Source organism: Ranitomeya imitator, chromosome 1 (assembly GCF_032444005.1).
Source record: "Ranitomeya imitator isolate aRanImi1 chromosome 1, aRanImi1.pri, whole genome shotgun sequence".
In the NCBI taxonomy this organism is placed as follows: domain Eukaryota; kingdom Metazoa; phylum Chordata; class Amphibia; order Anura; family Dendrobatidae; genus Ranitomeya; species Ranitomeya imitator.
Genome location: NC_091282.1, coordinates 1,249,773,086 through 1,249,800,685, shown reverse-complemented (window position 1 = coordinate 1,249,800,685; position 27,600 = coordinate 1,249,773,086). Strand labels below are relative to the sequence as shown.

The following is a 27,600-nucleotide window of genomic DNA, read 5'->3' as shown; positions in this document are numbered from 1 at the left end:
ACAGATTACACTGTCTTCGGGGAACAAAGTGACAAGTAATGGTGAGTATGAACTCTATGTTTAATGTACTATATGTCTATATGTATGTATTGTATGTATTGTATGAATGTATTGTATGTAGCATGTATGTAGTATGTATGTATGTATGTAGTATGTATGTATGCTTGTTTGTTTGTTTTTTTCATTCAACACATTAGCCGGATGATGGGACTACTACTGTCCCATCATTGGCTAATGTGCCAATCACTGTCACTGTAGTAGGCATTGTTCGATGGGACTTCTAGTCCCATCGGACAATGCCTGCACAGAGCCCTGGCACACCGCACAGAGCCTGAGCACGCGGCACAGAGCCCCAACACGCCACACAGAGCCCCGGCAGGCCCGCACAGAGCCCCGGCACGCCGCAAAAAGCCCCGCACGCCGCACAGAGCCCCGGCACGCTGCACAGAGCCCCGGCAGCCCGCACACAGCTCTGGCAGGCCCGTGCAGACCCCCAGCAGACACGAACAGACCCCCGAGAGGCCTGTACAGATCCCTGGCAGGCCCACACAGACCCCGCCCGCATACACAGACACGCACAGCGTCCGCCCACGCACCGCCCACACTCTTCCCCCCGGAACAAGATGTAGAAGGACAGAAAGGGCTTATTTACATTCCGATATTTGTGTCCCATTGACTTGCATTGGTATTAGGTATCAGTATCGGCGATATCCGATATTTTTTGGATATCGGCCGATCCAATCTGATACCGATACTTATGGATATCAGAAGGTATTGCTCAACACTACTCATAACACCAAACCCCGAACACGGGGATTATGAGTGTGGGCATTTCCTGCTCAATCATAGCCATTGCAAGTATTGTCACGGCTGTGTCCAAGCTGCTCAGCATGTGAGACAGCCTGTAGAAAGGCAGGATCACGGGTTGAACCACATCAACATTGTTTGTGATGACAATAGAGTTCACACAGCCCCTAGATTCTGTTTTTACAGCCTGATTACAGCATTGTACACAGTGAATATCCAGTCTTGTGCATGGTGCCCTTCCAGCCTGGTGCACAGTGAAGTTCCAGCCTTGAGTATTGTTCCCATTTAGCCGGTTAACCCTAGAATGCATGAAGTCACAAATCTACACTCCCTTTTAGAACCCCGTGCAAATCAGATGGAGAAACTCACATAAATAACTTTTACAAGTTTATTTCAAAATTGCAAAATAAGATATGAATAATGCACAACATTTTAATTATAATTTTTTGTAGAAAGCACCAAAAAACATTTATTTTTCCAAATTTCAAACAAAGATATGAAAAACACCCAAAGGTATATAAATCTAGAGTAAACTAGCTGCAGCTACATATCTTTTCAAACTTTTCTTTTGTTGGCTTCCAAACAATTTCCAGATGTTATCTTTTCTGAAGAAATTTCTTTACAGACATTTCCATACAACTGGCACAATATCGCTCAGTTTTCCTCTCTAAGTTTCTTGGACAAATGAAACAACGCTTTTGTTTTCTTTCTCCTGGCCCTGGAATATCCTAAAACAGTATGCCACACCGTTTCATAGCTTCTTTAGGTTGCTTGGCAAGCATTTCATGTTGCTTCGCGCCATCATGTAAGGCATTACAAGTTCATGACAAAGGTCCTTCAAGAATAGGCATCTCCTGTCCTTCCTCCTTGCATAGAATTCAGGATGAGTTTCTGTATAAATAATGAATTAATTCAGGGCTGCTACATCAAGCATATTTGAAAAAAATTACTACAGGCCAACGTCTTGTTTGCCTCTTGCATGAATATTCTCCCACCACTTCATCCAATTTGTCTACACCTCCTTTAGTTTTATTGTAATGCAGGAGGATTTCTGGTTTCAATTTCCTGTCATTGCTGTCAATACTGCAATCATAATGCATGGTACTGAGTAGGGTTGAGCGAAACGGGTCGGCCATTTTCAGAAGTCGCCGACTTTTGGCAAAGTCGGGTTTCATGAAACCCGACCCGACCCCTGTGTGGGGTCGGCCATGAGGTCGGCGATCTTCTGAATCTGGTATCGGAATTCCGATACCGAATTCCGATATGTTTGCAATATCAGAAATCGGTATCGGAATCCATATTTAAGTGTAAAATAAGGAATTAAAATAAAAAATATCGCTATACTTACCCTCTGACGCGCCCTGGTACTAATAGGAATATACTCACCCTCGGACGCGCCCTGCTTCTTTCCGGCAGCCTTTCTTCCTAAGAATCAGCGCTTGAAGGACCTTCGGTGACGTCGCGGCTTGTGATTGGTCGTGCGAGCGGTCACATGGGCGGTCGCGCGACCAATCACAAGCCGCGACGTCATCTAAGGCCCTTCACGCACTGATTCTAAGGAACGCAAGGCTGCCGGTTAGTACCAGGGCGCGTCAGAGGGTGAATATAGCAATATTTTTTATTTTAATTCTTTATTTTACACTTCAATATGGATCGCAGGGCCTGAAGGAGAGTTTCCTCTCCTTCAGACCCCGGGAACCATTGGAAACCCAATGCACTGCATTGGGTTTCGTGTTTCGGCCGACCCCGACCCCGACTTTTTTATAGGATCGGCCGATTTCACTCGACCCGACTTTTGAAAAAGTCGGGTTTAGTGAAACCCGACCCGATCCTATAAAAGTAAAAGTCGCTCAACCCTAGTACAGAGTAATATAACGGATTTCTCCTTCTTCGCTTTGTAAGATACCAGTGTCGCTTTGCTGTTGAAACCAATGACACTCTCATAAAGTGCTCGCTGTGGATTGTGTTTCATTGCTTGAGGAATTTCTCATCAGTTTGGCTTCATAGTACCAACAAGTGTAACAACTTTTTCAAGCAGAAAATTGCCCAGTGCAACATTGGTAAAATAATTGCCCATGGTAATGTTTCTACCTAAATTGAATATTGGTACAGCAAGTGTTTTCACAATCTCAGACCCCAGACCGTTCTGTACTGGTGCATCAACTTTTTTCCCACAGTAGATAAGCCCATTTATGCCATGATAATTTGCAGAACCACACATCCAGTAGATTTTTAGCTCACAGCACATACTGTCCTCAGTACTCTCTACACAACCCATTACTGTGTTCAGAAGGACCTGCGATGATGTCATGGCCTTCTCACTCCCTCCCAAAATCAGATGACATCCTCACATCACATGATCCACACTCTGGCCCCTCCACGAGCAACCCTGACTACAAATAAAGTAACTTGAGACACAAAGACTGCTGAGTACATGATAAAAATAGCAGGGGCCTAAAAAGCCCCCGTTCCATACAGATGTAGTTTATCCCCTAAAATCATTGCTACACCAAAATGCCTAACAAAAAAAAATAGTATGAACAACTGGATATTACCAACAACAACGTAATTGTGGAAAACCTAGAGTTTCAAAATTCTGAAGTCACTTGCAGATGATAGCAAAAAAGTAAGCACCGGGGCCTAAAAGCCCCCCTCCCCCCCCCCCGATACGCATTCTAGGGTTAAACAATCCACATACAGTATGCTGTATTGAGCCCATACAGCCCAGTCCACTTCCAGTGTGGTGTTTACTGCCTTTGAAGTATATGAATATATGAGGAGAGTATCAAATAAGGGATGTGGTCATAATGCTGCTGCTGTTGATGTAGAGCTGCTGCACGGAGAGGCCATGGTCATTCACTGCCTACTAAGTCCCCATTTGAAACACCTTCGCAGTGCATGCAGGCCCCGGGACATATGGCATCTTTTTATAGGCCCTCATAATGCTTGAAAAATGGTGATTCCACAGTATGCTGAAAAGGTCGTAGATTGGATGGCTGACAGTGGTTTTAGTGGCTGCAGTTTCTTGGTATTGTCTTCTACCTGTTCCCCTGAAGAAAGCACAGATTTGGCACCTGAGAAAACGGTCATCATTCTTTTACCTTAAACAATAGAACAGTCTCTTCTGCTGTTTGATGACTCTGCTGGCTGGGGTTCATTTTCCCATCTACCTGACCTTGCCCCAAAAGTAAAGGATACTGGGTTCACTGATGCCTAAGCACTTGTTAGGTCAGAGGATGAGTATGTGGGAAGGTCAGTGCATGCAGTGAGTTAACCATTGCAGCACCTCTCTGATGATGAGGAATCACAGGTTTCAACTCCTGTGTCTTCCTGCAGTGTGCCAACTGGCAAGGAGAGCAGGGTTGAGGAATGGGTGGAAGATGATGGAAGGGAAGATGATGTCCTAGACTCCACATGAATTGAAGGCCATCATAGTGACATGCTCAGTTTGGAGGAAGAGGAGGTGGCCACACTGGAACAGGAGCACAGCCAAAGAGGGAACAGTGTGGAAAAGCAGAGCGGCCAGCCCTAAGCCAGTACATAGGCTGGTACTGCCCACCGCTACAAGGAAATGAGCATACCAAAACCACCTCAAAGGACTTCCCTGGCATAGGACTTGTAAAGGCAATGTCCTGACGACAAGCGACAGGTGGTTTGCATTCTGGATTTTCAGAGGCTGAATCGAGGCGTAAATCTTCTGAACCTCAGCAGCACCTGCATGATGAGTCATGTAAAATCGAAGCTCGAGCTGCAATGGACTGCACATGTTAAAAAGCAAGACAAATGTGAGTCTCCTCCTGCTCCCTCTTCTGCCGCGGTCTTGGTCTCTACCTACAGCTCACAACGAACAGGGCCACCTGCCTCCCTACAAAAAAAGAATGTGACACCACCAGTGTCAACGAGCACCTCCACACCATCTTATGGAAGTGTTCAGCTTTCCGTCCCTCAAACTCTGTATGGGAAGAGGAGATACCTCACTAGTCACTTGTAAGCAATGGTCCTGAAAGCCAGCATTTCAAACTTACTGGCCTTTGAAATTCTGCCATTCCAGCTTGTGGAGATGGCCAATTAAAAAAACTGATTGCTGTGGTTGCCTCACAGTATGTTGTTCCAGCCCCTGCTTTTCACAGGCTTTTATAAACAGTTGTAAAATTCTTTTTTGGCATCATATCTGTGTGATCTGACTGATATTCTTTTTGCAATCCCCCGTTCCATAGGTATTTGATGAGATGGTTGGACCCCTTCATTTTCTTACTCACGGGATGGATTTGTTGTCTTCCTCTTCTTTCTTGGCGATTGAAAATGGACATTGTGGTTCCTGTAATCAAGTCGAAAGGACCGGCCATCTATGTTCTGGCATTTGGACTTCCATTTGGCTGGCATTTGGCCTATGAAGTTTCTTTGTATCTTTTTATCATCAACAGTGGCAGTGATTTGTTTTTCATGTGACTGTCGTACTAAATGTCAAGCTCATTACCTTTCCTATAGCTCTATAAACCCGTGGAGGTGGAATGTCTGGGATCCTGTTTTCCTTGACATTCAGGCTTTTCAGGCATCCTTTGTTCATCAATTTTTACTTGGGTTTTTCAAAGAATGTCCACATCGGTACCTATTTATATATATGTTATTATGTGTAGCATCAATTTGTGTAATCCTGTGGTTATTCCTAGAATTGAGTATGCTATTTGATTGCTCTGATCCTTAATGTCATGTGTATGTTGTTGTAAGTATGGGTGCCGCAATCTAGCCGCCAACAGAGACTTCCTTTTTGTACCATCTGACACTTTTTTACTGTGTGTTCTTATTCCGGGGAACCCGTGGAGATACAGGGCTTTCGGGATCTTGTGTGATCCCTTGACATCTGTTTTGTTGGGCAGAGCTTCTACATATGTGGGTTGCCTCATTGAGCCTCTTTTCAACTAATAAGTGCTGTTGGCCCTGACCAATTGTTTTCTGGACTTGTGAGCTCAGGAGGCCATATTCATAAATATATTCTTGAATAGGCTTTCTCTGATGTTATGTTAATTTTTGCTGTGCAATGTCTATGTATACCTCTACATCAGTGTGTAAACATTGATACCTGCAGCGGTTCTGCTACTAAAGGTACCTTCACACATAACAATTTTGTTAACGATATCATTGCAACGTCACGCTTTTTGTGACGCAGCATTGATCCCGCTAACGATATCTTTATGTGTGACAGAGACCATCGATCAGGCCCCTGCTGGGAGATCGTTGGTCGTGGGGAATGATCAGGACCTTTTTTTGGTCGCTGATCACCCCGCTGTCATCGCTAGATCGGCGTGTGTGACGCCGATCCAGCGATGTGTTCACCTGTAACCAGGGTAAATATCGGGTTACTAAGTAACCGCGCTTAGTAAACCGATATTTACCCTGGTTACCATTGTAAAAGTAAAAAAAAAACTACATACTCACATTCCGATGTCTGTCATGTCCCCCGCCGTCAGCTTCCCTGCACTGTGTAAGCGCCGGCCGTAAAGCAGAGCGGTGACGTCACCGCTGTGCTCTGCTTTACGGCCAGCGCTGACACAGTCAGTGCGGGAAGCTGACGCCGGGGGACGTGAAAGACATCAGAATGTGAGTATGTAGTTTTTTTTTTACTTTTACAATCGTAACCAGGGTAAATATCGGGTTACTAAGCGTGGCCCTGCACTTAGTAACCCGATGTTTACCCTGGTTACCCCGGGACTTCGGCATCGTTGAAGACAGTTTCAACGATGCCGAAGTCGTTCCCCTGATCGTTGGTCGCTGGAGAGAGCCGTCTGTGTGACAGCTCCCCAGCGACCACACAACGACTTACCAACGATCACTGCCAGGTCGTATCACTGGTCGTGATCGTTGGTAAATCGTTTAGTGTAACGGTACCTTAATACAAGGAAAACACTTGATCATTATATGCGATTTTTAGGCCCCTTACTTTGCAGACAGCCGTCTTTAATATCAATAGTGTCCTTTACACTCATTGACATCCGCATTTGGGACTATTTGTGATGGCTGTCTTAGACAGGACACACTTGGTCATTGTATGGGATTTTCTATAAGATCCTCTATTTCGCTAATACTTGTCTCCAACATCAGTAGCGCTCTCTATACTATTCACATTCACATTCGGAATCATCTATGATGGCTCTCTCGGATAGGACTCTGGGGCGCAGATGCAGCTCGAATTTGGGCTGTATCTACTATTATGCGTGGCCCTTATTGAAGCCTGCGGTATTATCATGGTTAGAAACTCATTATATTGAGCTCTTTGATCTGACCACTTGTTTCTACTTTTGTATATATGAGATAAAGGAGTCGTATTTATAATTACATTCTTTAATATGCTTCTATCCCTATGTCTTTGGTTATATCAGTTCTTGCTGCGCATTGTTTATACATACTTTCATATCAGTGTGCAAACATTAATACTGGCAGCTGTTCTGTAAATAATAAATACAAAGTAAATTCTTGATTCGTGTATGCGATTCTTAAAAAAGGTCCTTTATTTCTTCGATAACTGTTTCTAACATTAATATCGTCTTTCACATCAACTGATATTCGCATTACGTTTGATGGTTTGCCTGGATGGAACTCTGGGGCGCAGATGCGGCTCTAATTCGAGCCGTATTTGTCACTGGGGGTGGGATCAGCCTCATACTGCGCATGCGTGGCTTGTAGTGAAGCATGTTTGTGTAACCATGGCTACAACTCTACTAGACGGCGCAGACGCAGTCCCCAATGGGACGCATCCTGCGCAATGTTTTCTGCCTTATATTTGGTTTACTATACTGACCACTATACTTACATTAAATGATACCTATATCCCGCATTTTGAGTGTGTAATGGTCCTTGGTCAGCTAATGCGGCTCTCATGGGAGCTGTGTTTGTTGTCACGGTGATGTTCCATCTCCTACTGCGCAGACGCATTATTGACCAAAGCTTCCTGCGTAACTGTGGTCACAAACTGGCTACAATGCGCAGATGCTGACCGCATTGGACTGAGCGTGCGCAGTGGGTCTTTACACGGGAAGTACTCGTGGCATTACATGAGGGGGACACTACCGTCTGCTCATTCACAGCGTCCCGGAAGTATGTTACCGGCGTGCTCCAAGACATATTGTAATCAGTACAGCTGCTGTCTATTGTTTATTATTTGATATAGTATTTAACAATACTCGGCATATCATACCTTCAGCCCCTGACGAAGCCACCTTGCGGTGGCGATACGCGTCGGGCATCTCCACGGGCTCCCCCATTTCTAGGTCTTCTATACTGCAATTGGTGCATTGGTCTGTATTATCGGCCTTAAGTGGCGCTATTATATTTTTTTGCTTGATGGGCATTGCTTTCCTGCTGATTTATTAGGCTATGACTTTATGCTACTCTCTTTCTTTGCCAGTTTCATACACTTTAGTGTATGGTCATCCTTTTCAGTGGGATAATATATTTTGCAGTGTAGGCACATTGGCAGATTGAAATATTGCTCTGTGCCAGGTTTATATTGGTATTAAACATCGGGTTTTTACCCATATCATGTTATATGTACTGTGATTTACACTGCATATTGCATTTTTTGTGGTTACCACCATATGATATGTCTGTACTATAACCTGGTGCATTGCTTGCCATTTATTTACCTATTTTGCACATTGGCCTACGATGGGATTGCTCTAAAGCTTTATTACAAGCTAGTTTTTGGGTGTATATTTGTCATGTTGGATGACTTTTAATTGTTTTTATTATGTATGTTGGTCCTGTATTCAATAAAGATTATTATTGTATTTACTTCTGGTGATCCCCAGTCCATGGTCTACAGCTTTCTCTCTTTCTAGATACTGCTCCCTCTTCTGCCGCGGTCTTGGTCTCTACCTACAGCTCACAACGAACAGGGCCACCTGCCTCCCTACAAAAAAAGAATGTGACACCACCAGTGTCAACGAGCACCTCCACACCATCTTATGGAAGTGTTCAGCTTTCCGTCCCTCAAACTCTGTATGGGAAGAGGAGATACCCCACTAGTCACTTGTAAGCAATGGTCCTGAAAGTCAGCATTTCAAATTTACTGGCCTTTGAAATGCTGCCATTCCTGCTTGTGGAGATGGCCAATTAAAAAACTGATTGCTGTGGTTGCCTCAAAGTATGTTGTTCCTGAACCTTCTACTTTTCAAGGTGGGCCATCCCTGCCCTGCACACTCATGTGGCTGAGGAAATCAGGTGTGCACTGCTCAACACCATCATTGGCAATGTCAGCATAACAACTGATATGTGGACCAGTAAGCACAATCAGCAACTGTACATCTCCCTAACGGCCAACTGGGTCAAATCTGGTGGTGGGTGGGCTAGAGGCTGAAGGCATTGTTATGCATGTCCTACCACCACTGAGGATTTCTGGATGTTCCTCTGTCCAAATTGCTTCTTCCTCCTGCTCTGCTTCCTCCACCACCTCATCACCCATTCACAGTAATACTTGCACCACCAACTTGAGCACAGCTAGGGGGAAATGACAGCAGGGGGATCAGAAGCGATCTGTTACAGTGACAGATGCCAGACCGCTCAAGAGCTGTGGATGGGGATCACAGATCAGACAGATGAGTGGTGCAATTCAAGCGTGGCCAAGTGGTGTGAGATAGCGCGTGAAATCTGGTAGGAGCTCTGGTCCTAGCCGGACTGACACACATACCTTGCGTGACACATGTGCTTAATTTGGTCTTCCTCAAAAAAATGCCAAGATACGTCTGATATGTTGGTGAATGTGCGGGCAGTGTTTGGGCACTTTCAACTTTCTCACTGTTGATTTTCGCCAGCCTGCATTGCAGCACCACTTCTGTCTTCTTGCCTTATATGTGATGTACCGATAAGGTGGACCTCCACCCTGGATATGCTGAAGAGGATGTGTGAGAAAAAGTAAGCAATATTGGAATTTCAAATGCACCGTGCATGAGTGAGTCGCTCAGCCGAACAGCTCACTTCATCAACAATGAGTAGGACTTCATATGGGTATTTTGCGGTCCTTTGAATATTAAAGCTGCATTGCCAGCGTTGATGACATCATCATCAGTGCTACAATACTGCTTTTATGTCTGTTGGAAACAACTCTGCAAGCAATGATGCATGAGGAAGTGGTGCAGGAGGAAGGGGAGCAGGAAGGAAAGGGACCATTTTCATTGTCATCAGGCTGGTTGTCCACTCATGGATCCGAGGGTAAGTTGTTGTAGCAACAGTAGAGGTACACAAGTCTCTAGCTAATAAACAAGTTTGAGGGATGAGGAAGAGGAGGAAAACAGTCATGTTCAAAGCAGGGTGGCACTCACAGCAGCTCATGGGTATAACTGGCGCATGGCTGGGGGAAGAGTACGCACCCCGATGATACAACTCCCACTGAGGACAGCTTGCCCTTGCATCCAGGCAGCCTGGCAACCATGAGCCAATATATGCTTAAGTCCCTGTGCAATGACAGCCGAATTGCCCGTATTGCCACCAGTGCAGATTACTGGGTGGCCACCCTGCTGTATCCCCAATGCAGCGAAGTCGCTAACACAGCTGTGGCACAACTACCACCTGGAAAGGCAGAGTTAGCATTTCCGCAACTTGGCAAAAGTTTATGAGCGTGCATAACATCTGAATATGTGAAGTGAGGGCCCTATAATGAGATGGCGTTGGAACTGGTGGTGGTGGTGGGTGAAGCCCAAAATTCAAACGGGCATGTTTGAAATTGCATTGTAAAGGGATGGGGAATATGTATTACAGTATCTTGCTAAATTTTTAGCATGATGGAGGGACCTCTCAAATGTAGTTGTGAGAGTTCTCTCAAATAAAAAAAATGTGCTGAAAAACTCGGATTATACACAAATAAATATAGTAATTATGAAGGAAAAAAATGTTTCTTTTTTCCCTTTAAAAATAATTTTGTTTTAGTTTGGTAGGTCTTTTTTATAAATCCATAAAACCCGCGTAATAGTCTCGCAATATTATTCCCAGATACCATATGTGAGCCAGAAAGGCATCCAGGCATCTTCTCCATGCAGTTCATATTTAGTTTTAGCGCTTTCACATCTATTTCAGCTTTTTTCTCATGCACTCAGACTTGGTTGTTGGTTCCTGCAGAGAAATATTTAGCTTTCCATTGACTTGCATTGGATTCATTATTCGGTACGAATACATGGATACTAGAAATCATTTGTGCCAATTTTCGCGAATTTCAATATTTCACTATTCACTCATCACTAATGGCCTTTTCATCCCTATCCTGGTATGCATGCCCCCCTCATCCCGATACTGGTATGCATAGCCTCCTCATACCCATCATAGTATGCATAGCTTCCTCATCCACATCCTGTATGCATGGCCTCCTCATCACTATCCTGGTATGCCTGGCCCCCTCATCCCTATCCTGGTATGAATGGCCTCCTTATTCCCATCCTGGCATGCATGACACCCTCATCCCCATCTTGGTATGCAAGGTCCCCTTATTCTTATACTCGTATGCATGGCCCCTCATCCTTATTCTGGTATGTATGTCACCCTCATCCTCATCCCCACCCTGGTATGCATGGCACTCTAATCCTCATCCTGGTATGCATGGCCCCCATAAGAAAAACATTTAAAAAAATAAACCATCCTACTTACCTTCCCTGCGCTCCCTCGCAGCATCCTGTTCTGATGCCAGTAGATGACTTATTCTTGTAAGCAGCGCGTGGCAGTGACGTCATGCTCTGCTTACAAGCAGAGGACAGCTGTCGGAATATTCACTGCTCTCCACGCTGGGACTATGGGTGTGGAGAGAAGGGAATATTCATTGATCTTAAATAAGGGGTGCAATAACTTCAGCTACTGGCTTGTTGTAGCGGATGGGCAAACATGTGTGCGTGCTACTAAAGGTAATGAATATTCAATGCCCTGCACGCCCATGCAAGTGGAGGGCAGTGAATATTCATTCTTAAGGCTTCTTTTACACTTACCGTGGTTTTGTGTATCGTTTTGGAGGCACCAATAGATTTCTATGGGGCCGCAAAAACTGGCTGCAATAATTCAACGGAGTGCCATACGCCATATGGCCATGAGGGCTGTGTTTACACACGTGAAAAAATATCGAGCCTGCTCGATCTTTTTCATGACTTACGGACACGGCCCCCAATGAAAATCAATGGGGCCGCAAAAACAACGGAAGCTTGTTTTTTCTGTGCACTGTGACTTCCGGTTTTGTGGAAAGCATAGTATAACATAGTTTTGGAAACCTGAAAAATGGTGATCCGCAAGATTTTTGTGGTCTATTATTGCGGTAGACTGTGAAAATTGTGGTGATATGGCCCACAAAAAAAGCCCGCAATAGCAGGTCACAAAAAACCCGCTAAGTGTAAAAGAAGCTTAAGCAGGCACACGCAAAACTCGTCCGCTGCAGAAATCTAGCAACTGCAACTACTGTGCCCACTATTAAAGAGAAATGGGTATTCCCTGTTCTCCATGCCCATGACTCACTTCAGAACCCAGCAGCTGCAGGAAGCCAGCTGCTGCGGCTAACAGCATCTTGGCTATTAAAGAGAAATTAAATTTTCACTGCTATCCACTCCCATGGGCGTAGAGAGCAGTGGATATAAATTTCCCTTTGCAGCAGGCACAGATGTGCTGCAGCAGCCGGCTTCTGCCTCCTGTGACCCTCTGCTCCACCATTGCCGATCACCCTCTGTCTTATTGTCCGAGAAAAACAGTTAGTGGGACCCTCCCCCAAGTATAAGCTAAGGGATGCGATTTCAAATGTGCTGAAAAATTTGGCTTGTACTCAAATATATGCAATAATTGTAAATGATCAAACAAAAAATTCTTAGAATTCTGTAGGTGCAATTTCCATCTTCTGTTGTAATTTTAAAAAAAAGTTTATTTTTTTTGAAGGGTTGTAGAACAGGAGTATTGGCAGAATGTGTTCCTTGATCAGTGAAACTTTTGCACAGTGGACTGCTGCTGACCACATACTGTATCTGATCAGGAAGCCGCACTCCTCACACTGCAGAGTAAACACAATTCGTTACATCCATATCCTATCATTCAGGAGATCTGCACATGTCAATGTCATGCTCCCATCACTCTTTATGCATTTTCACAGATAATAGAATGTACAGCAGTATCTCAGTAGCCTTTATATTGTGAAACTTTTTATGTCCATGTTTAGGCTTATCCTGAAACAGATTGAGGCATTTTATATATTTCTGTGGATTGACATACATGCTATTAAGCACAGATACTTATATATAATGATACATTTTCTTTTTGTGGCTATATGTGGATTGATATGGATGCCTCTATTTACATGCTATTGTATGTGATCTAATGTTTATTGTGCTGGTCTATCTACAATAATGACAGGTACACAAAAGAGCGCAAGTCGACACCAAGTGAAACATCATTCCTCACCTTTTGGATTTCAATTTCTGAGGCAATGGAGACAGGAACAGGCTGTGATAGAGCTAACAAGCTATACAGTTTTTGTTTGACATCCATTCCCTTTTTTGTGCATTCTTCCCTCACCCTTATCATGCTTAAAACATACAACTTGCCTTTCACCTCTCCTAACAAATCTATATCAATACCCTCATTTCCTCACTATCAAAGAATCCTAAAAGTCTCTTTGACACTTTTCATTCCTTCCTCAATCGAAGAGTGCAGTGTTGTGAATTCTGCTCTTGGGCTCCCTCCAGTGGTTATGAGTGGTAGTGCTGCGGTAGTTGGATCGCAGCATTTATCAGGTGTATCTATTTTTTGTAATTTGGGCTGGGCTATATAGCCTTGCTTGTTCCTTTAGTCAGTGCCTGTTGTCCATTGTTTTTGGAGGATTCACATCCCTTCTGGTCTCTCCTGTTCACTGTGCTTTTCTTCAAAGATAAGTCCTGGCTTTGTTTTTGCTGTCCACCTGCTGTGGACCTTATAGTTCTGTGCATTTTCATGTTTTTGTCTTGTCCAGCTTAGTCTGTGAAGGATTTTTTGCAGCCTAGCTATTTATCTGGAGATGCAGATTTACCCCCCATGTCTTTAGTCAGATGTGGTGATCCGTATTTTCTGCGGTGGATATTTTCTAGTGTTTTAATACTGACCGCATAGTACTCTGTTCTATTCTTTCTTTTTAGCTAGTATGGCCTCCTATGCTAAATCCAGATTTCATTTCTGCGTATGTCATTTCCCTCTCCTCTCACAGTCAATATTTGTGGGGGCTGTCTTTCCTTTGGGGATTTTCTCTGAGGCAAGATAGGTTTCCTGTTTCTGTCTTTAGGGGTAGTTATTTCTTAGGCTGTGTCGAGGGGTCTAGGGAGTGTTAGGTACCCCCCCACGGCTACTTCTAGTTGCGCTGTTAAGTTTAGGGTTTGCGGTCAGTACAGGTTCCACCTTCTCCAGAGTACATCTCATGCTGCTCCAAGGCCACCAGATCATAACAGTGCAGGCCCCGACCAGCGATATCAGTGCTGACGATCTGGCCAATTAATTTAAAGAACAAATTGACCATATCGGACAGGAAACTTTTTCCCAATACCTTTATACCATGCACTGTACTCCCTCCCCCACTGCATCTAGCTCACTCTCTGTCTCTGAACTAGTCATGGAAGAAGAAGAGATCAGGCTCCTTGCATCTTTTCGCCCTACTACTTACACCAGTGACCCTATTCCTTCATATCTCCTCCAGTCCATTTCCCCAGCTGTCACCACTCTCCTAACAAAAAAATTCAACCTCTCTCTCTCTCCATTTTTTTCTTTCCCTCATCATTTAAACATGCCAGCATCCATTACTTAAAAAAAACTATCGCTAGAGCTAACTGTAGATTACTAAAGCTTCAACATATGAGAGGAGTACCTAGCAAACAGGCAATCCCCAAATGTGTCTAGGCAGTCTAACAGCCTCATATCATGCAGCCACAGGGCCTCAAACATAATATACGAACACACGATCATGCTCGATTATAGACCATTATTCCCCAGCAATATGACTGCTGTCTTGGTATCATTCTTGATTCAGATCTCTCATTTACTCCCTACATCTGATCACTCGCTTGCTCTTGTCATCTATATCTCAAAAACATTTCTAGAATTCAACCTTTTCTTACTTTCAACTCTGTAAAAACTCTTACTGTTGTTTTCATTCATTCTCGTCTGGACTATCTCAAGTTCTCTACTATCTAATTTCCCTCTTACTAAACTCTCCCCTCCACAATCCATCCTCCTGAATGTAGCAACCAGGATCATATTTCTCGCCAACCGTTACACTGATGCCTCTATCCTGTGCCTGTCATTGCACTGGTTACCTGTCTGCTAAAGAGTTCAATATCAACTTATATTTCTCACCCACAAAGTGCTCCATGCTTCAGCACCATTCTACATTTCCTTCATCTCAGTCTACCACTTTACCCTTCGTTCTGCTAATGAGCCATTAACATCTTCAATAATTCAAACCTACCACTCTCATCTCCAAGACTTCTCGCGTGCTGCGCTAATTTTTGGTATGCACTACCCAGGACAATTCAATTAATCCTCAATATTCACATTTTTAAGCATGCCCTAAAACCATATTTCTTCAGATTGGCCTATCAGTTCAACATACTTATCTAACTATCACTGTTTTGCCCATGCAAGATTTTCTTCAATACCACAACCTTCATATCATCTGTTCTCACATGCTTTATGCATTTAATAGCCCTCTGTGTCTGTACTTTTACACATACCGGTTGGTTACCAGTTCATGCAGTATTACATGAACACCCTATTTATCACATCGATGGTTGGACAGTGCAATGCAAGCAATTCTTACCATCCACCTTTCGTGTTTCCCCTACTTCACCGTAGGTTCTAGATTGCGAGCAGCTCGACCCTCACTCCTCTTGGTATCTGATGATTTATGTGATCATTGTTATTCTTTAAAGTTTTTTTTTTCTGTACAAGTCACCTCTAAAGTGTAAAGTGCGGCCGAAATGTCGGTGCTCTAGAAATAAAATTAGGTAGTCTGATTTATTTTGCACTTGGATACATCCTGTATGGGTATAAGAGTAAATGTACAATATGCCTATAAGTACACGGCCGCATGGCGCTTTTATTGAGATTGGCACTTAGGTTTTTTTAATGTATATCTAAAAAAAAACCTTAAATTTTAACGATGGATTATTCTTAATACTTTTTGCTATCACACCTATTACTGTACCACTTTTTTATGGTTTCTTATTTTACTAAAAGTCTGATAATGGATACAAACAGCATTTTTCCTCAATTACACACAAGAATAGTGTTGAGCGATACCGTCCGATATTTGAAAGTATCGGTATCGGATGGTATCGGCCGATACCCGAAAAATATCGGATATCGCCGATACCGATATCCGATACCAATACAAGTCAATGGGACACAAATATCGGAAGGTATTATCGATGGTTCCCAGGGTCTGAAGGAGAGGAAACTCTCCTTCAGGCCCTGGAATCCATATTGATGTGTAAAATAAAGAATAAAAATCAAAAAATATTGATATACTTACACTCGGACGCGCCCTGGTTGTCACCGCTGCAACCGCCATGATTTCCTTCCTAAGAATGAGCGCGTGAAGGATCTTCGATGACGTCGCGGCTTGTGATTGGTCACGTGAGCAGTCAGATGACGCTCACGCGACCAATCACAAGCCGCGACGTCACCAAAAGGTCCTTAACGCGCTCATTCTTAGGAATCAGCGCGTTAAGGACATTCAATGACGTCGCGGCTTGTGATTGGTCGCGTGAGCGGTCAGATGACGCTCACGCGACCAATCACAAGCCGCGACGTCATCGAAGGTCGTTAACGCGCTCATTCTTAGTAACGGAAGCATGGCGGTTGCAGCGGTGACAACCACGGCGCGTCAGAGGGTAAGTATATCAATATTTTTTATTTTTATTTTTTATTTTACACATGAGTCTTAATCCCGATACCGATTCCCGATATCACAAAAATATCGGAACTCGGTATCGGAATTCCGATACCGCAAATATCGGCCGATACCCGATACTTGCGGTATCGGAATGCTCAACACTACACAAGAATGATTATTCTAAAAAGTTATTGATAGCGTTAAGATCAATGATTTAGATGTGTGTCCTAATATTTTTGTATGTATACTGCATAATAAAAATGTCACATATTAACAAATTTAAAAGCTTATGGTCAATGAACAATTTAATAATAATTATGATGTGAGGCTCAAAACTAAAAAGTACAACACTCCTCTGTTAAAAGAAAAATAATGAAATATACAAAAAAAAATCCCCACTTAAGTCATGATATAAAAGAGATAAAAATATAAAATATATTTTATTTGTTAAATTATGATTTAATTCTATTATGTTCTGCAGGGCCGAATTTAGAGAATACAGACACCTTCTGACATTCATTTTTGCCATTGATGATATTAACAGTAATCCGGCCATTCTTCCAAACATCACCCTGGGATATCATCTGTATGATTCCTGCGGCAATGTGAATAAAGTTCTAAAGGACGTTCTGCAGATAATGTCCGGACACTCAGTAACAGCTCCTAATTATTCATGTATGGACCATGGTGATGTAGCTGGTTATATTGGAGACCAAGGATCTGCCACCACCCTACCAATGGCTCAGTTGTTGGGTATGTATGGATATACACAGGTAAGTTAAGGTAAGAAATTTGTCTCCTTCCAATTCTGCTCCATCTAATTTATAGAATGGATGGAGAGAGGCATAACTGAATAACACAGATCCAAAAGCAATAGCTGTTAGGGTTGGCGGAACGCACCGAATATATTTATTAAGTAAGATTGGTGCATTCACCACCCGGGGTCCACCGTGCAGGAAAGAACCTGCTGCTAAGTAAATGATGGACTATATAGCGGTACAATGTGAATACAAACACGGGTTAACTTCCCGCTGTGTGAAGGAAGTGAACCCTGTTAAGTCACAGGGCCGCGGTACCGCACAAAAGAGCGCAAGCAAGGAGTCATCGAGCTCAGTCCCAAGACTTGGGATCCGAGTCCGTCTAGACTGCTTGCGCTCGACACCGCTAATGGGGTGTCAGCGTAACCAAAATAATAATTAAAGATGCACGAGAGTGCATGCGGTGCCGCACTGGTGAACGCCACTAACCACCCAGGCTTGGGCCAAGAAAGCGCTGTGAAAGCGCACGACACCGCACTGGCGGTCACAGCAATTAGACGCTATATGGTGTGTAACGTGCTGGTGGCTAAGTCAGGCGCTAGATAGCAATCATCCACCTTCCGCGAACAGTCATCCAATAGGGAGGGGATTTTAAAGAACGACTTTCACTCACAGCACACACACGTTTACAAATGTATATTAGCGCATGGCCGTGCGGTCATGCAAAGCTTATATAGCTGCAGCACGTTCAGGACCTTTCAAAGAAGGACCAATGGAGTTGCAGCAGTACCTGAGCATGTGACCCTAGATCTCCATTGAGAGATCTTGCCCTGGGCATGCTCAGTGTGTGCAAAGCAGGACTTAGTCCTAGCACCTACAGGACCTACCAAGAAGGAGGGTATTGCGTGATGCTGGGCGAAAGCGGATGACATAAAATTACCCTCCGCCCCTGAATCCATGCATAACTCTACCATAAGAGTGGATGGGCCTATGTTAATTGTCCCCTTGAAGGACAACTTTGAGGCAAACGTCGCCGTGTCTAGTGTACATTCTCCTACTGCCACTAGACGCTGACGTTTCCCTGACCGCTGAGGACACTTGGAGGCAAGATGTCCTGAGTGCCGGCAAGCATGACAAACCTTATGTGACTCGGATGCCTGGACTGGAGATTCCAAAGGTTTGGCGAAGGTGGGAGCCATCCGAAACCTCTTCCTACACTGGGCTCGCTCCAACCTTCGCTCATGAAAACGAAGGTCTATGCGAGTTGATACAGCTACGAGCTCCTCCAGTGTGGCGGGAATCTCCCTAGTGGCCAAAGCATCCTTCACATCGTCAGCCATCCCCCTCCAAAATACGGGAATGAGGGTTTTGTCTGGCCATTCCAACTCAGACGCTAATGTCCGGAAGTGAACAGCAAAATGGCTGACCATGGTTGAACCCTGAGTCAAAGCCAGCAGTTGGAGCACTGTATCATGGGTGACTTGAGGTCCTACAAGGACCTGTTTCAGAGTGTCCAGAAACCGAGGAACACTCCGCACCACATGATCGTTGCGCTCCCTCAGCGGCGTAGCCCACTCCAACGCCCTGTCCGACAAGAGAGATATTATGAATCCCACCTTTGCCCGCTCTGTGGGAAAACGTGCAGCCAGGAGCTCGAGGTGTATACCACACTGGCTCACGAAACCCCTACAGGACTTACTGTCCCCAGAGTATTTTTCAGGCAAAGGGAGGTGAGATAGAGACGGAACAGGGGTGGCAGTGGGTAAAGCTGCTGCAGCCACGCTAGCAGCGTGAACAGCAATGTTTTCTTTGAAATACTGCTTAATTATATAGTAGAAAAAACAGAAATACTAAACTATGCAGCCAGTGTCTGATTCATGCTGAACGAGGTTCTGGCAGCATGAATTTGATTACAAATTATCATTAAAAACTGCAAAAAAGACTGGTACAAAAACTGTCTCCATTAATACAAACTAAATCTGCTAAAAAAAAAGTATAAAATAGAAAGAAATAGTGTTTTTAACTTGTTTTATTTTTACCCCTTCCGGACATCCACCATACATATACGAAGAAGTAAGTTGTGCATTATTGAAAACCACCTTACATGTATGACAAAATGATCTTAGTAACTCACAAAGTGGAGCTGGCAAAATCTTAAATCATTAGGCCTAATATTGGGGAGCAGCTACGAGGCCCAATTATCTACTCCAAATAGTTTGTGAAAAAACTGTTTTTAAGTGGCAAATCAGAAGACCAGATTTCAAATTAAAAATCATTAGACCTTATATTGGGGTGCAGCCTGGAGGCCTAATTAGCTATTCCAAATCGTGGAGGTGATCCTGATGAGACTCAGATACCAGAGGTAGGAAGAGGAGGAGGCTGACTTTCAGGGTGAGAAGTGTAAGAACAGAGATGATGATAATGAGGTTGTAGATCCCACTTTGTGTGAACCCAGAGTTACACAGCTGAGTAGCTCAGAAGAAGATGTGTAGGAGGAGGAAAACTAGGAGGCTACTTTGTGGCTTACCACACAGATATGACATGATGCAGCGATGACAAGTATTGCATCCTCAGACGCAACTCTGGCTGTGGCCAATACCAGTCGCGAGTGTGCAATTTGCAGGGGCTGCAGCGGTTGCCTAGCCTGCACCTTTTTTGAGACCACAAAGGATGACACAACCAACGTTATCTATCGAACTTGAAAAAGAAAAGTCAGAAGCAAAGATTGTGATAATGTGTCAACTACAAGCATGAACCGGCACATGTGTGATCAACATTCCTTAGTGTTGGAATCTCACTGAGCTAAAATGCAGACTAGTGGACATTGCCAACCACTGGCCATCTCATCAACCCCATCTGTTGCTTCTTCCTCCTCCGTCACCATGTCAAGTCTTCTCACACATGTCTCACAGAAACTCCACTTGTTTATCCCCTACAGTCAGGGTGAATGAAAGCCCGTCAGCTGTTATGGAAGTAGGCATGACTGCTGTTTTGGTGTCCCCTAAAGCAACAGATCTTTCTCAATTCACCTTAACATCTCTATCTGCACCTTACTGACAGTCCAGCAGTTTGTCCTTTTCTCCGTACTCCACCCTCTCTCAGTGCAGCAGTCAGCTCTCGGTTCTGCAGTTGTGGTCACTTACAGTGGGGAAAAAAGTATTTTGTCAGCCACCAATTGTGTAAGTTCTCCTACTTAAAAACATGAGAAAATCGTGTAATTGACATCATAGGTAGACCACAACTATGAGAGTCAAAATGAGAAAACAAATCCAGAAAATCATCTTGTCTGATTTGGCAAGATTTATTTTGCAAATTATGGTGGAAAATATATGTATATGGTCATTAACAAATGTTGATCTCAATATTTTGTTATATATCCTTTTTGTCAATGACAGAGATCAAACGTTTTCTGTAAGTCTTCACAAGGTTGGCACACACTGTTGGTGGTATGTTGGCCCATTTCTCCATGCAGATCTCCTCTAGAGCAGTGATGTTTTGGGCCTGTCGGTGGGTAGCACGGACTTTCAATTCCTTCCAAATGTTTTCTATGGGATTGAGATCTGGAGACTGGCTAGGCCACTCCTGGGCCTTCAAATGCTTCTTACAAAGCCACTCATTCATTTCCAAGATGGTGTGCTTGGGATGATTATCATGCTGAAAGACCAATCCATGTTGCATCTTCAATGCACTTGCTGATGGAAGGAGGTGTTAGATTGGTCTTCAAGTCAGACCATCAGGGATATTGGATGGTTGCCTGATCATGAGATCATTCGAATGAGTGATGGATAGAGACAAAGTAATCTGTTTCCAAAGCCATAAACTTTATTGGATACCAGCCCTTGTATACTCTTTTGACTGAGCGTATACATTCTGGTCATGCACACATCAGCTGTTTATTACAAATAAGATCATCATTAATTGATCAGATGATTTTCCATCAGAAGTGAACTGTGAACATGTGTTTAACCCCTTCCTGACATGCACCATACTAGTACTGCTCTGCGGGAACAGCGTTCCCGCAAACCGCAGTACTAGTACAGTGGCACGATTGTAGGGCCTCACGGTGAGCGCCGCAGCAATCGCATTCAGGTGATAGCTGTATGTGACATCTCCCGTATTCACCAAACAAGCAGTTGGGTATGTAAAAAGATGCTTCTTGCCCTTACCTTACCTTCCCTACCTTCTTATCCATCACATATTGCACATTTATTGTGAGATTTATCTTGGTGTTTCATTTTTATTTTATTTACCGATTTCCGGTTATTGTTTTTTGTATACTTATAATTGTTTATATTCTGTCATGCATTTGCAATGCAGTTTACTGAAGAAGGTCTAATGTCTGACTGAAACGTTTAATTTGGACTGCCACCTGAATAAAAATCATCACTATTTACAAAGTTGAGTGCCAAGTTATGTATTTATCATATATCTACTGGTGTGGGAAACCTATCTTGTGCACCGGCACAGCTGTGCCACGGTATACTTCACTATTGACTTTCCTTTACGTGAGCACGCTGTCTAGCATGTCATCTCTGACATTTTTATACAACCCTGATGAAACTAATAATATAATCTCTAAGTTAAATCTCTCTAGTGACTTTCTCAAAATTCCCCCGAGAGAAACAAGAGGAAGGGATCTGGAGCGCGAACAGCGACGCCAGATCAATCTGGAACTCCATTGTGCCACTCTTACTGAATACCTGCATGTGAAGAGAATACCAAGAGGACTTAGGGTCCCTCTTCGCCCTACTTTGTTCAGTGACTGTCCAGAATTTTGCCTGAAATATGAGCAAATACTAAACAAATGCTCGTTTTACTTAATGACTCTTACAGTTCAACACCTCCAGGGAGCCATTGCTTCCAGTAAAGACACTATAAAAAATATTGAGACACAATTGTCCTCCTCTAGCACAGCTGAGGAGTTGGACACTTTGAAAACCAGGATAAAAACAGTCACTGACCAGCATAGACGGGACACAGAAAATAGAAAGAGGATCAAATTCCAAAGAGACTCAGACAATTATGATAATAATCGGGTCTATCACTGGCAGGATAGATCCACTTTCCTTCCCAATACCACTAGGTCAGATTACCACTCTTCTAACGATCCTTCTACTTCAGGTTCCGAATCTGACAGATGTGACAACCTTGGTGGACCCAGCAATTTTTTAGGCCAGAGACGACGTCGACAGCAAAGAAGAAGAGGACCCGCAGGAGCCAACGGAAAAAGAGACACGGACTTCTACAGAGTGACTCGGTCTCAGGTAATTCACCATTAGTCATTATTATATCATCAAGAACTGTTAGTGTTGCTGAGCACAACGTACTACAGAAGGGACTCTCTTTCTGTCCCTCATATAAATTTGATACCTTCAACATGGACATGGACTTACACCGGTTTTATCGCCGTTTAAGATTGCTTGTACATTTTGAGTCTTCTGAGACTCCATCTATTTCCTCCTTGAGCCCTACGGGCCCTTTAATCTCTTCTCTAAGTTTAGGTATACTAAACAAAACTACATATAGGCCCCCCAAAGGCCCCCACGCCGTGGAGACCTTTATCGAGTTGGAGTCCAAACTTCATTAGGACATTGAGACACATAAATTACACACCTCTCCTAACCTCAGTGCCCTTGACTTTCAAGCCTTACAATCGCTACGTAATGACAAAGACATAATAATTAAGCCAGCCGACAAAGGCGGGGCTATTGTGGTCATGGACAAATCTGACTACACCAAAGATGTCTACCGACAACTCAATGACAGTACTGTCTACCAACGACTGCCAGCGGATCCTTCCACCATGATTAGAGACCACATCAAGGATACCCTTGTTCCCTATGTGGATGGAGGTATCATTGATGGAAAAACACAGGAATATCTGACCAAAACCCATCCCGTCACACCAGTATTCTATATATTGCCCAAAGTACACAAAAACCTTAAGCATCCTCCATGCCGCCCGATTGTGGCCTCCACAGAATCAATACTCTCTCCGCTTGCTATCTTTCTAGAAAATATACTTACACCTCTCATACGCAAATTACCATCCTTTCTGCTTGATACAGGTGACTTTCTACACCAACTACAGGAACTGACTTCCCTTCCAGGAGATCTCTTACTAATCTCTCTAGACATCAAGGATCTCTATACCTCAATTCCGCACTCACAAGGAATCCTTAGCGTAAAACATCTTCTCAATGCCTCACAGTTGAACCCTCACATTATCGATCTCTGTCTTGATCTCTTGACTATAGTTCTGACAAAAAAATTTTTATATTCGAGGACCAATTTTTTCTACAGACAAAAGGTACCGCAATGGGCTCGAATGTAGCCCAGCCGTATGCAAACAGCTACATGGCCCTGTTCGAAGAGGAAATCGTGTACCTGTCCCTGACCCATTATTTCAGGCCCATTGCCCCTTTTGGAAATGTTATATCAATGACGTTTTTTGTCTATGGACCGGTACACCACAAACCCTGGACCTCTTCTTTCACACCCTCAATACAGCTTGGCCAGGTCTCACTTTCACCATAACAAGTAGCACACAACAAGTGAACTTTTTGGGCACCCTGGTCGTGAAGGATGAGCTGGGAACCCTTAAAACTGACTTTTACACAAAACCAACCGATAGAAATAGTCTCCATTTTCAAAGTCAACACCTCATTGCCACCAAAAAATCCATCCCTCGGTCCCAGTTCAAGAGGGTACAGAGAATAGTTACTGAACCCAATCTCCTGAAAATCAGAAAAGACGAGATGTACTCTAAATTTAGGGAACGTGGCTATCCCCCAACCTTACTGACTGAGGCCATCAATCCTACCACCACGATGCTCTCATCGGCTAATAAAAGAGTCCCGTTGGTTCATATCTATCACCCGTACGTACATATTCTACACCATACGATTAGACGTCACTGGAATATACTACGCACAGCTCACACTGGCATTCCTGAGTTTCAGGTACACTTCCTACCATGTTATAAACGTCCTACCAATATCCGGGACTCCTTGGTCAGAGCTGATTTTGGGGGAAGTAGACAGGACACCTCACAACGTTTTCTGAATACACCCAAGAATGGCACTTTTCCGTGCCTACACTGCAATCAGGGCAATAATGTTATCAGGGGGGACTATTTCTACCATCTCCATTCTGGCACAAGGTACAAGATTAAATGCTACTCGACTTGTGACACTACATTTGTAGTCCATGCTATAAAATGCCCCTGCGGTCTTCTATACATTGGGGAAACTACCCAACCAGTCAAATCCCGCATCTCTAAACATAAGTCGACTATATGCTGTCAAAATATGTTACTACCACTCCCATGCAACTTCATCTCCAAGGGACATAATATATCGCAACTTAAGTTTCAGGTCCTTGAACATATTCCTGCCCCTAGGCGGGGGGAAACAGAATTGATCTCCTGAAAAAGAGGGAAGCATACTGGATTCATGAGTTACAGACCCTAGCACCAAAAGGTCTAAATAGGGATTATGACCCTGCAGCCTTCATCTAAATCCACATAATATTCTGGATATCGTGACTCATGCCATTGTTATCTGATTATATGGATGTATAATACCATCTCTTTCATTATTTTATGACAGCGTCCCTGTCGTTTGGTTACTATGTTATCTCTATGATGTATGCTAATTTATTTATATTTCTCTGCAGAGTCGCCCATATTGACAACATCACGCAAGTCACCTCCTGACCCTTTCCTTCCCTTGGACTCTCCCATCCTGTGTTCCCTACCTGACTGCCCCCTTCTTACTAATTTCCCTGAGGTATACAGTTTATATACTAAGGTCTGACAATATGCCTCAGTTATCTCCCCCTTTATAACCATCACAGAGATTTACAAAGTGTGCCTCCACACCGCCCTCCCATATAACAACTATCTCTGTGATCTTGTAATCACACTGCCCAACGGTTACCAGGACCATCACGTTAGGCTCACGACACAGGAAGCAAGCGCCTTATTAAGCAATGCACCTCCGGCTCATGGCGGCTATACTAGCTCCGCTTACTACTTGCCCACAGGTGTGGCAACATAGCGATCATGACACCGCACTTGTTGTCTGTCTCCTTGACAACGGCAAGTGCCCGGGATTACCGGAAGTACGCGTCACAACCCATGACGCTCTTCCGTTTTCGGGCACACACCCGGTCCCGCCCTACAGCCATTTAAACCTGCTCCACACCATGTATGCCATTCAACTAGCGGCGGACACCGCGTTGAGACATACCAGTTACACACCGCACATGGGTAAGTCCTTTCTCCTATTCAGCTATACCACCCATACAGGTCCCTAAGATGGGACATATTTATGTTATCTGCATTTGGGTTGAGCGAAACGGGTCGGCCATTTTCAGAAGTCGCCGACTATTGGCAAAGTCGGGTTTCATGAAACCCGACCCGACCCCTGTGTGGGGTCGGCCATGAGGTCGGCGATCCTTTGAATCTGGTATCAGAATTCCCATACCGAGTTCCGATATGTTTGCAATATCGGAAATCGGTATCGGAATCCATATTTAAGTGTAAAATACACCTAATAGGAATATACTCACCCTCGGACGCGCCCTGCTTCTTTCCGGCAGCCTTCCTTCCTAAGAATCAGCGCTTGAATGACCTTCGGTGACGTCGCGGCTTGTGATTGGTCGCGTGAGCGGTCACATGGGCGGTCGCGCGACCAATCACAAGCCGCGACGTCATCTAAGGTCCTTCACGCGCTGATTCTAAGGAAGGAAGGCTGCCGGTAAGTACCAGGGCGCGTCAGAGGGTAAGTATAGCAATATTTTTTATTTTAATTCTTTATTTTACACTTAAATATGGATCCCAGGGCCTGAAGGAGAATTGCCGCTCCTTCAGACCCTGGAAACCATAGTAACCCATTGCACTGCTTTGGGTTTCGTGTTTCGGCCGACCCCGACTTTTCTATGGGATCGGCCGATTTCACTCGACCCGACTTTTGAGAAAGTCAGGTTTCGTGAAACCCGACCTGATCCTATAAAAGTAAAAGTCGCTCAACCCTATTCTGCATTATTACACAACAGGCTGCGGTTTGCTCCAAGCACGCTCATTCCATCAGGTGTCTTTATGCACCTCAATTAATAGGTGAGCTTTAGTTTTGTACATTTGGAGTCTGGTTTTGGGCCGTATTTGCATATATACAGGACCATATTATTATGACATTATGTCCATCCGGTCTTTTGTTTATTCTTTAGACACTAATACCACTTAATTGGATAACCTAGCGTTTGAGGCCATAGTATATGGGATACAGTCCTCCCTTATGGTGAGATTCATATCTTCAGTACTTATTAAACACACACCTATTTTATATTACATTTATATCAGTCACATTTATATCCCCTTTTTTTCAGCTATGTAGTACCAATCCTTCTTATGTTACCACAGTGGACATAGAACCCTAAGCCTAGTTTACAGCAAGTTACCTATACTGGTGAGAATTTTTACATATTCCCCATATATTTTATGTCTGCCTCCACTTCCCCTAGTCTTTGTTCTACAGCTGTATTTATATGTTACTTTACAGCTACAGTTTTCTCCAAACCTGGAACACTAGGCCCAGATACAAACTTATTTCCGTTTTCTTACCCGGTCAGTACACCGTTATTTTCGCTTTTACCTAATTTCTGTACACCTTACTACACAGTCTCATTGTAGGGAAATTATCGTTCTCAGACAGGTCCATTTAAAACCATAACCCAGAACCTACTCCACAACTAGAGACATCTCCCGTATTCACCACACAAACAGTCGGGTATGTAAAAAGATGCTTCTTGCCCTTACCTTACCTCCCCTACCTTCTTATCCATCACATATCGCACATTTATTGTGAGATTTATCTTGGTGTTTCATTTTTATTTTATTTACCGATTTCCGGTTATTGTTTTTTGTATACCTATAATTGTTTATATTCTGTCATGCATTTGCAATGCCTTTTACTGAAGAAGGTCTAATGTCTGACCGAAACGTTTAATTTGGACTGCCACCTGAATAAAAATCATCACTATTTACAAAGTTGAGTGCCAAGTTATTTATCTATCATATATCTACTGGTGTGGGAAACCTATCTTGTGCACCGACACAGCTGTGCCATGGTATACTTCACTATTGACTCCCCTACCTATATGGCACCA

The 27,600-nt window shown here is 43.7% G+C and overlaps 1 protein-coding gene across 1 annotated transcript in view; it reads left to right on the top strand.

Annotated features, from left to right (window-relative positions):
- The first annotated feature begins 9,917 nt into the window (after nucleotides 1-9,917).
- LOC138657494 (vomeronasal type-2 receptor 26-like) overlaps nucleotides 9,918-27,600 on the top strand; it is a 120,324-nt gene continuing 102,641 nt past the window's right edge. Inside the window, exons 1-3 of the mRNA XM_069745277.1 lie at nucleotides 9,918-10,011; nucleotides 10,893-10,959; nucleotides 17,154-17,445. Coding sequence (XP_069601378.1) covers nucleotides 9,918-10,011; nucleotides 10,893-10,959; nucleotides 17,154-17,445 — 453 coding nt within the window. The remainder of the gene's footprint in view (nucleotides 10,012-10,892; nucleotides 10,960-17,153; nucleotides 17,446-27,600) is intronic.